This window comes from Pararge aegeria, chromosome 9, assembly GCF_905163445.1.
Source record: "Pararge aegeria chromosome 9, ilParAegt1.1, whole genome shotgun sequence".
Taxonomy (NCBI): domain Eukaryota; kingdom Metazoa; phylum Arthropoda; class Insecta; order Lepidoptera; family Nymphalidae; genus Pararge; species Pararge aegeria.
Window position 1 is genome coordinate 6,405,629 of NC_053188.1, and position 11,723 is coordinate 6,417,351.

Sequence of the window (11,723 nt, forward strand, 5' to 3'; positions counted from 1 at the left end):
CCATTTCATAAGCACAATGCGTTTAATTGGTAATCGCCAGTAATAGCTAAACCGATTTCGTCAGGACTAATGTTGGTCCATTTAACGACGCCATCTTACGGCTTAACATTATTGCGTAGTAGGGAAAACCATTTCATAAAAACAATGCGTTTAATTGGTAATCGCCAGTAATAGCTAAACCGATTTCGTCAGGACTAGTTACCCTATCTAGAATTTGGGAATGTCTTTGATAGGAGTTAGGAGGTCTGTGGATCAGGATGGTCAAAATGATTTAGACTGATGCTAAGATTTAAAAAAAAAAACTAGTTTTTATTGAATCACTTTTTTTCTTATTGATAGTGTCTAGCACTTTAAAAACGACTCTGTCCTAAGAATAGTTAATGGCTTATCTAATATCTTATATTTACAGTCATTTGTTTGGTTTATAGAACACAATACAAAATGTGCATACTTAACACATAAGGCGTTTCAATGTTTAAAAACAAAAAGAACTTATGCTATCGCGTACTTATTAAAGTAATAGACATTTTATTTACAGATATCGATATTTATGGTCAACATAAAATTAATCTCTATTAAAAAAGTAACGTTGACAATGAACGCTCAATTTCTGAAAACATTTAATTCACGGTCAGCCATTTTAGTTGACCGTTAATTAAATGTTTATCTCCAGAATGGTACAGTACATTTTTTAGAGCCGTTTTGTGTCTAACCTGGTTGAAAACGTATTCTCGGCACTAAATTGAAGATCACTAGCAACCTGCAAATGATCGGCGTACAAGCCTATTCAATAACGATCAACACGATTTTCAGATACTGGGCGTAAGTAATCGGTAAAATAATAATAAATAAAACACATTCCGTGTGTTACGGCTGTGTTACGGCCCATGCAACTTACTCAATACCGATTCGATATCAATGTTTTGTATATTTGCAGAATTAAGTAAGTACTGGGTATCAGGTTTAGACTTTTTAATCAATGACTCTTCCAAGGTTCCGCTCTGCAATCTCTTTCTCTTTTTAGTTTCTGCCTTTTCTTTGACATCTTCTTTTATTCTTTCAACTTCTAATACAATTTCAGTAACCTTGGTTTCATATTCTGTTACATCTGATTTAAGCGGTGTGTCTATACTGGTAAGTGTCGAATCAAATATTTCGTAACATTGCGCTCTAGTGTCTTTCAAAGGAGTGTACAACTTATCGATGTTCGATATTGAACTGACCGCGTCTTCAGTTTCCGTATTATCGTATTGAACTAGTGGTTCTTCAGGCTCCATGTCAAACAAACTAGTATAGGCATTCGCTCTTAATCTTATCGTAAGGTCATCGTCAACACACAGTTCCACAGAAAATTTATCTTTCAACTTTGATATTTGATCAGTAGGAACAAATGTTGATTCATCAAATTGGCACAAAACAAAATTCTCACTATCTTCGTGGCAGTGATTAACTGTTAGTTCAATTTCTTCTACTTCATCCTCCTCATGAACTAATGGTAAATTGTTTGCAGTGCTAGAAGCTGACTCCATTCTGTCGCTTACGATTAGACAAACTTCGTTTTTGTTTACGCTTATTTCTTCGTTGCTTGTAGATTGTATTGCTGTATCTTGGATAGGTGTGGTATCAAGTAAGTCCCGTTCAATGCTTTTAGCAGTTTCGACATCAAAACCTCTCTTTATTAGGTCAATCTGCAAGCTACCTTCACAATTTTGCTCAGGTGCAAGTGTTGGTGGTGCAGATGTCTCAATATATTCCTGTATCTTAGTAATTTCGTCGTCTTCGGGTAAAGAACTCGAAGTAGGTTGTTCCTCATTTTCTTTGGGTTTAGCGTCCTGGGAGCCATCATCCGACCAACGAAGAGCTAATTGCTCGGTATCGGAATCTTGTAGTTGGCATGCAATGGTTTCCTTAACTACATCTTCCTGGCCATTTGGCAAACTACATACATTTTGTACAACCGTCTCCGGATTAAATGGTTTTATACAGTTAAGCAGCTTTCTAGGTGTAGATGACTTCCTACGAGATTTTGTTGGTGCCGCTGCTGCGAAAGGTGTGATACTCGTATTTTTGTCCTTACTTGTAGTCCTCTTTCTAGGAATTGAAGAGCCCTTATCTGCTACATCTAATGTTTTTTTCCTACCCTTGCTAGATGATTCCTTAATGGGTGTAGACCTCCGGGGTTTTATCTTCATAAAATGTTTAGGTTTTAGTGGAGATTTATATACAACCTTTTTCTTACTAGCTGATTTAGTTTTAGATTTCATGCGAGTTTTAGAATCTATTGATTTGTTTTCAAGTTTATCTTTCGTACTCTTGTTACTGGTTTCACTAGACACCGAAGTCACTTCGAAAGAATCATCATCTTTACTTTTAAAAACATTAGGACTTTTGTATGACACGTTTTTGGTACACTTTCTTTGAGGTCGACAAGGTTTTTCAGATTTATCTTTTTCCTTAAGCTTCACTAAATCTGTCTCATTGTTTGTAGGCTTTATAGAGTCTTCGGTTATATTTCCTGCACATTGTAAGACATCAGACGGTATGAAATCATGATCATCTGGTTTATAGTAAGAACTCCCACTAGAATAATCAGTGGGACGCGATGCGTATGACGAGGGTGTAGCTTGCAATGGCTTAGGAGTATTCAGAAATCGTGGTGTGGGTATACTCATAATTTTTATATCTGAAATGGGTTCGTCAGGCAAGTCGGGACCTAAAAATTTGGGAGTTTCCATCTGGATGTCATACAAAGCTTGTTTATATGGAGTTTCTAATAAGTCGGATATATTAAGTTTAGCGCCAATAACATTTTGTAGCGAGAGCCTTTCTGCTTCAGGAGTATCCACACGGTCTTCACTTGTATTCCCTTTCATTTGATTCTTTTCTGTTGCGTTTAAAACATTGGCACTCCCGTCACATTCAGTGCTAGTTATAGTTTCTGTTGCAGTATTTTTAGGTGTTACTTCTTTCATGGGAGGCTCAACATTTTCAAACGACTTTATACTTTCGTTTGATTTCGAAGTTGTGTGTGACGTCGAATATGTTGTTTTCGTACTATCCGCTTCTGGAGTTTCGGGAACAAGCTCAGTAACCGGGGATATTTTTTTCTTTTTTTTCTTTCTTTTAAGCTTTGGCTTCGGAGTTACCACTGCTTCATCAGAGAATTCTTTTCCTAGCACAAGCGCACGAAGTTCTGCATCCCAGTTACTTTTTTTCACTATTTTCGATTTATTTTCTTTACATGATGTATTCTTACTTTTGTTATTGGTTTCGGCAGCGTCATATTTATCATCTGTTACAATATTTGTATGTACCGGTAATTCAGTGGGACCACTGGGTATAACCTCGGTGCCATTAGCACTACTTTCGGTGGATTGCTGATTTGGGTCATTTTCATTTATAGTTTCGTGCAATATCCTTCGAGGTGTGGCAAAGTCTAAAACCCTGACGTGAGAGTTTCGCCGCGGCGTTGAAGAGGATTTTCTCGCCGGTGGTATAACATTAGGGGTGCTGGTTTTGTTCGGAACAGCGATATTGCTGTCCTTTGGCAAAGAAGCAGCTGTGACATCAACAGTTCTAACAAGATTTTCAGAAACTTCTGTATCGGGATCTTCAGGATTTAAGTCTGGCAACGTTGAACTTTTTTTCGGAGTTGGACTATTTGGAACATCTATAACTAAAGGACCTAAGACCCGTGTTGTTGCGTTAGTGGTTGATGTTATAGTGCTTGTACTGCTTGAAACATTACTTTGACTGTAAGTCGCCTGTGAGCCTTGAGTTGTACCTGCAAGAAAAGGAAATCAAAACATGAAATATAAAAGATAAAATTAAATAAACCGTGTTTACTGATTAGTATGTTGTGTATTTAATGTATTATTATATTAATATGTGTTAAATAGTAGTAAATTAAAATAGAACAACAACAATAATAAACAACATATAAACACAAAATCTAAGCATATTGCATAATAATCGGGCTGGACTTAAGGTCTCTCTTTTCCTATAATCACTACGCTGGGCAGACGGGTTGGTGTGATGTAATATGCTGAATTTTAAAAAACGTCACAGCGAACTCGACTTTTTAATTTTTGGCTTTATCAATAGTCGAGATGCGTGGCTAGGACGCTGGACAAAATCCCGGCCGAGATCACTCTTTTTGCGCTGGGATTAAATAACTTGTTTGCTAAACTATTTCTTTTTAAGATGCACAATATCTAAATTTCAGAACCGGCTGAATTCAAACCGCACCCGGAAAGATGCGGATTTGAATGCGGTCCGTTTTGAAATATTTCGCCGGTGAAACAACATTAGAAGTGCAGGTTTAGTTAGCAACAGCGATATTATCATTGTACTTTGCCAAATAAATTATCGATTTTACAGATGAGAGTGGCATTCGCTAATTACTCAGGCCGCGATAGCCAGAGAGATACAGGATTAAAATTTAAATTCGGCCGGTTCTGAATGTGTGATATGTGTTTTACAATATATATTTGACCTTCCCTGTAACTGCGTTTGTTGCAGTTTGCAGCGACCCTGCTTTCTGAGTCCAAGGCCGTGGGTTCTATTACTACAACTGGAAAGTGTTTGTGTGATGAGCATGAATGTTTTTCAGTGTCTCGGTGTTTATATGTATATTCTAAGTGTTTATGCATATTATTCATATAAATATTCATCAGTCATCTCAGTACCCATAACACAAGCTACGTTTACTTTGGGGCTAGATGGCGATGTATGTATTGTCGTAGTATATTTATTAAAAAGAAAAAAATTACAATAATCACCTGACGAAGGTACGACAATTATCGTAGGCATTGCCATAATTTCGTCCTTTGTATAAGTGACGCTCGCTCCCGTTTGTCTTTTATACGCGTACGCAGGGCTACCATTAATAAATATCGTTTGCATTTGCAGCATTGAATTCGACGTGTTAGATCTCAGAACTTGGGGCATTCTCACAGAATTATTACCCTTGAACGTGTCCACTTTCACATCGGAGAGAATTTGCACTTTTTGATCATCGGGCTTTTCTTTGATTCTCACGTACGAGTGGCTTTTTGGCATGTTGCATAAATTTTGGTTTCCATGGAACAACGGTGTGTTTAGTGTCCCCGTTCTCACAAAGTATTGCGCGACAACTGGTCCTTTGTTATAAGGAATGGGAGTACCATTTTTTCTGTTTTCCTTGGTTGTCCTGAAAAGATGCATGGATTTTAAATCTATTTTAATACAATTGTAACACCACTGACCTAACTCACCCAAGCCTACACACTTGAAATTTAAAAAAAGATTGCTAATATAATAAGCATCTGCAAATAAAGAATTCCCGGGAATTCCGGAAGGCAAATTTATTTATTTATTTATTTTATTTATTTATTTATATTCTTATTCTTACACTATCATTACAGAATATTTAAACCTAATCCGATGGTGTAGCTTTTTTTAAAAAAAGCAATCTTAACATCCTCATGATATATCCTATGCTATTTAATTATCTATTCCCGTAACAAATAGCCCATATTGCGATCCTGGTGAATTCACTCAGAGCGCAACAATACAAATCACATTGCTCTGATATGACATTGAGGAGGCGTAGTATATAAAAGTCCTATGTTTTTAACACTAAAATCGGAGTTTGATTGCTAAATTCAAATAAAAAATATATATGCCTACTATAAATTCTAGTCAAAAAAGTGCATTGACTGAAAACAAAACTCAACTCACTGTGTTATAAAATTTTCAGATGTGCTGCTATCAGATACAGTTTGTTTTTCCTTATCGCCACTTCCTACAAATAACAAATTAATACAATTAATGTATTATTACCAAGTGTATAACTATACTATTACTGGGTGGCCCATATATTATTATTATTAAACTCTTTATATGTATACCACAACATTAAAATATACAAAATATAGCTAAAACATAAATAAAGAAGTAGAATACAAGAGGCGGCCTTATCGCTTAATAGCGATCTCTGCCAGGCAACCTTTGAATCAGGAAAAAAAAAATAAGAGGAGAATAGACTGTTGGTGGTACAAATTTCTAACTACATACTAATACATAAACATAACATATAATCACATCCAAAGAAAAAAAATCCTCAAACACAGACTTTTAAAAAACATCCTCATTTATGTATTTTCTTTTAGATGTTTGAGAACAACGTGTTCCTTCTTTTTTAGAGTTCCAAAGTATAAAAAGGAACTCTTATAGTTTTTCCATGTTCAACGTTCGTCTGTCCGTCCGTATCATCCTAAGCTCAGGTATACATATTTATCATGCAGAATAATTTAAATCTTGGAAAAATAACTAAATAAAACACATAAAACATACAGTGGGGACATTATTTTTTTTAGTTGGACATTAATAAACATGATAAAATATAACAATAAACTTACCAACTACACCAGTAGCAAACTCTTGAAACGAACCAGCGCTACATATTGGTTTGTTTGTAGAATTTTCAGTAGCAAAATTATGACTTCTGGGTGTATTTGTAGAACTGTTATTACTACAAACAAGGTTAAATATTGTATTGAACTCTTCCATCTTTTGCTTTGCTTCATCGGATTTGACCTTCAAACAAAAAAGCACAACCAAAATTAATTAAGTTCTTCAATATCTTTGAACTATTGTCAACATAAAATGACTTTTGCGGAAAGCTGTCGCAAACGCAGAGTCCACAACTTTTATAAATAAATATAAATAAATAAATATACTACGACAAGACACACATCGCCATCTAGCCCCAAAGTAAGCGTAGCTTGTGTTATGGGTACTAGGATAGCTGATATTTGTATGAATATAATACACATTAATACTTATAATATACATATAAACACCCAGACACTGAAAAACATTCATGTTCATCACACAAACACTTTTCCAGTTGTGGGAATCGAACCCACAGCCTTGGACGCGGAAAGCAGGGTCACTGCCCACTGCGCCACTCGGCTGTCAAGACAATAAGCAAAGCGGGCAAGCCCATGCCAATAAGTCCAGTACATTCGCTTGCTGACAAAAATACCGACGTATAATTATGTAAAATGAGTACAATTATGTAACACAATTATTTATGCAATTAATATTATTAGGTAGCACAAATATTTTTTATTAAAAATTGATTAGAAAATAAGTAAAATAAAAACAGATATTCTATTAGTATATTATTATTATCTTTAATATTTCTATCACATACTATAAATAAAAAAAAGGTATTTATACAATTTGACATAATACAACAAGTATTTTTTTTTTATTTCTGTAAAATCCAAAGTCAAGTGTTGTTACATGTAATTTGTTTTATGACTGTATTTTATTAGAAATAGTTATATTGAGAATAGTTAGTATAACAACAATAATAAAGTAAGTAACTCTAGTATAATACAAGAGTTTGGTTAATATAAGAATTAAAATATGTAGAAAATTATCAAGTTTAAATGACTTGTTATCAATTATATAATAAAGAATTAAAACATAGTGGATCTTACCGTTGAAATGTCCTGTCTATTAAATGGTAGATTAGCATTGTTTTGTAAATTTGCTGAAGAAATTGCTTGTGGTTTTACACTGTCGCTATTCAGAACATGCAGATTTTTACAAGGCATATATACTTGTTGAACTATAGGACTTTGTGATATTTGTTCAACTGTGCTTCCTTGGGAAATTGGGTGTTGAACACTTTGCAGTATTTGTTGAGTTGAGCTTTTTTGCAAAATTGGTTGAACCAAACTACTTTGCGGCGAGTTTGCGATCTCGGTGGCCAACTCCCTGTTGGTATTTCTTTTTGTAACAGAGTTTCCTGCAATAATTAAAACAATACATATTAACTCTGATATAACAATCCTTTAAACTTTTTTATTTGATACTATATGCTGCAATAGGTATATGTGGCCAATATTTCTACATACTATTTTTAAAATAATTGCACCCTTGCAATAATTTAAGTGTCCTTGTTTCTAAATAAAGATTGTCGTCATTTTTCTTAACGCTCAATGCAACAAAAACGTGTAATAAAATTAAATATCAACCTTATTCTAATGATATAAAGTTTATGTTGTATTATCATCATCATCATCTTCATCTCCATCATCACCATCATCATCATTATATCAATCCATTACCGGCCCACTGCAGGGCACAGGTTTGGATTGGTGAACTCCACACACCTTTGAGAACATTATAGAGAACTCTCAGGCATGCAGGTTTCCTTAGTTATGTTTTCCTTCACCATTTAAACAAGTGACATTTTTATAAATCTTAAATTAGTTTAGTTTACAGAGGTACAATCAATGACCATAATCACCACGCCAGGCAGACCGGTTTTAGTAGAACAGTAGATGGTAGATAGTAGGACAAGAAAACTGCTGCCTGCTCCCCATTATATTCTCCTAGTCCCTACGTACTACACTTGCAGGTTAGGAGTACTCCCAACTGTATTCAGATATGCTATCACCACACAGCATATGTCAAGTCTCAATTAAAAATGTAAGAGGTATAGTCAACTTACCAGGTAAATCAGCTAAGGAGGTAGCTTCGATAGAGGTTTCTGGACTGCTCACCTCTATTTGGCTAGTAGGTGGAGCTATGGATCCAGGTTTAACTCTGGCTCTACACTCACAAGTGCTGAGGTTGAGAGAATTACACACTTCACATCCATTGATTTTGGTGTATGAAGTATGTTTATTAGAGCTGAAATACAATGCAAAATATTAGTTTAATACAAGTTTTTTTTTTGTATATCTAAGCTTTCTGCAAGCAGTCGGTCAGCAGTCTAACTATAAGCAGATTTGATGCATTGGCAAGGTGTATTTGAAGTTGCTCCATTCAACACCTCACAAATGGTCTGCCACATATTGACAGTGAACACTGTCCACAAGACAGTTGTTCTATTGTGGGTATTTTAGCCTATTAATCTTACCTTACTGCATGTGGCAAGTGATGTTGCAAGCCTGTTTACATGCGCTTTTAAGCTGGTCTTATGTATTAGGTGTTGTTGCATAACTCTTCTTTGGCAACAAGCATTGCAAGAAATTAATACATGTCTGTTGTTTTGGTAAACCGTGGAGCATTTACTATTGTGCAAAATAGCAAATTTTTGGCATTTAATACAGGATGAAATAAATTGACTATTTATGTTCTAAGGTAGAGGATACATACAAAGAACTGTCTCTTTGATAAAAGATTTTCAGAACAGAAAAAATACTACAATAGAAACCAAATGTCCTTACTAAGTTTATAAATGCTTCATTTCATATTTAGTTGAAAGGTCAGATAATAATATAGGCTACTTTCTATCCCAGGAAAACAACAGTTCCCTAAGGATTTGTAAAAAATCATAATAAACATGGGCAACAGCTACTAAACAAACAAATTTAAAGTATCTACCTGGATCTGTCGATACTAGATTCCTGTGAATGGAGTCTGTTAAGGTCAATATGATTTATAAGAAACTTTACCACCTCCAACATGTTTGAGCACTGGAATATCTTTTTACGCAACAAGAACGGCTTACAGGTTTCAACTGAAAATCAAGCAAAAAAACATTACATGCAGATACAAGTATAAATCATTCTGATCCCATAGGTTCTCTACACAAAGTTATTGACTTTATGTCAATATTTTTTATCAATTCTTCAATTCTTTAACACACGCAAAAGTATTGATGTTTGTACAGAGTTCAATAATATATTACTGGGAACTAACACCAGTACAAAGGTGCTTATATTTACAAAAATATTAAAATATTGATAATTAGCAGAAATGCTTGAATTGAATATACCTATTCAACAACAAAACTGAGTAATTTGGCTGACAACAAATAGTGGAAAAGATGCTGAATATACTGAATACCAAACAAATATTGCATGTCTCTAGTTATTATGTACACACACGCAGAATTAGAGACACATACAATGTATGAAGAGCATTTTGTTCACTTCAATAAATGCTTTTTTGTGAGTAAAATATTTATTCAAAAAAAAGCTTTAATACACTGATAATTTTTTTTTTGCAAATTCACTTGTGGAATGTGTAATTTTTCAAAAAGGCAGTTTTACATAAATCTCAATCTCAACTTTAAATTTATTACAATACTTTTTCTTCAACATGGCCAAAAGGATAGCATGTTGAGACCTCTCAATTTAGTTTACTTTAGAGATTCTCGTACAACATAGTTGTTTGCAATATGGGATTACTAATGACAATGTAAATAATTGACACATAATATTGCAATCATACTATCATTATATTTAGTATACTGCAATGTTTATGTATATCCAAATAAAGAATAAGAATCCTTATTGGATTGAAGCAGGCATAAATTTAATGTAATAAAGTGAACATAAAGCTTAATATGTAGTGTTTACATACATTTGGCATGAGATCTTAGTTAAAGTGAAACGAGCGAGCGTATGTGTAACAATGTAAAAGATTTAAGTGGATTAGGGGCACACTCACCATAAATTTTGACAGCCCTATATTCAGCTAAAATGCTTTTGAGTGAGGTCATAAAGATCCTGTCATATTCGTTTCTAAACACATCTAAATATGGGCTTGCTTGGAGAAATTCATCATAAGCCGTCATTAAATGCTCCTCGGCAAGGTACCCTGGAAGTTTTAAAGTAGTAATTGTAATCAATTCTCAAATTCCGTTGCATCGTACGCCGTTTTACGCGCTCCCGCCAAACATACCAAGAACGAGCTTAGCCAAATCGTGCGGCGGAAAAGGTGGTATAGCCATTTTGATAAATCTAAAATTTAAGTAATACACAGCATTAGGCACGATAACTTCACTAAAACCCTTTTTTTAGTACAAATTACAATCACATTTTTAAATTCTAAACAAACAAAAAATAGTAGCAAGCACGCAAAAGTTATGTCAAATTTAAATTGACAATTGACAGTTGTGACACTTTTTTTTCTTTATTCTTTCTCGTAGGAAAAAGGCAAAAGTATATCACCATAGAGCCATGTCTTCAGTGTTATCTTATTTGATTCTAAAGCATAAAGTCAGTCTTCAGTAGATTAATTATTCTAATTCGAGTAATTCAGCGACTTCAATTGTAATATATTGCTAAATAATTTGTGAGCTTCTGTGCTCTTTATAGATCTTGAATAGTACGTAGGATAATCTTTGGTGGCTTATAAATCTCTGATGATTTTTCAGTGACTGGAACAAGGGCGGGAACCCCCGAAGCGAAAAGGCGCGTCCCTGAAATTCCATAAATCTATCGATTGGATTCCAACACTACTTAATGGCATATATCAAATCCCGATTTACACGGTTTCTATCGAAGCCGCCGCCCTCCGCAACAGTTGTTGCACTTGCCTTTTTGATGTGTTGCAAAGAATCGATAGTTTATTCCCTGCAAACTATGGACGTTACAAAAATAGTACCACATTAAATCAGTGGCAAAAACCAATAACCATTCAGCCTACGTACGTAGAATAAATGGTTATTGGTTTAAATAAAATCCAGAAGTAAAAGGGGCGAGGGGTCATCCATTATATCCGTTAGTAGTAGTGGCAGTTGATGTTTCAGTATGTTGTTTGTGTATGACAAAATTTTAATTGAAATTGAATTTGATAGTCAAGTAGTAGTAGACAATCAGATCCAATTTTTTTTCTTGAAATTCCATGAATGTCACCTCCCACCTCCACATAAATCATTCTTCATTTGATTGGTATAATCTGTATTCAGTATTCTGTCATGGCGTTAC

General features: G+C 34.5%; 1 protein-coding gene across 1 annotated transcript; it reads right to left on the reverse strand.

Annotated features, from left to right (window-relative positions):
- Positions 1–289: 289 nt before the first annotated feature.
- On the reverse strand, positions 290–10,887 carry LOC120626260. Its single transcript, XM_039893693.1, has 9 exons — positions 10,696–10,887; positions 10,462–10,611; positions 9,391–9,526; positions 8,513–8,694; positions 7,494–7,804; positions 6,402–6,579; positions 5,722–5,785; positions 4,782–5,191; positions 290–3,784 (listed from the first exon to the last, which is right to left on the reverse strand). The coding sequence occupies exons 1-9, from the start codon at positions 10,742–10,744 to the stop codon at positions 879–881; spliced, it is 4,386 nt and encodes a 1,461-aa protein (XP_039749627.1). The 5' UTR covers positions 10,745–10,887; the 3' UTR covers positions 290–878.
- Between the last annotated feature and the right edge of the window lie 836 nt (positions 10,888–11,723).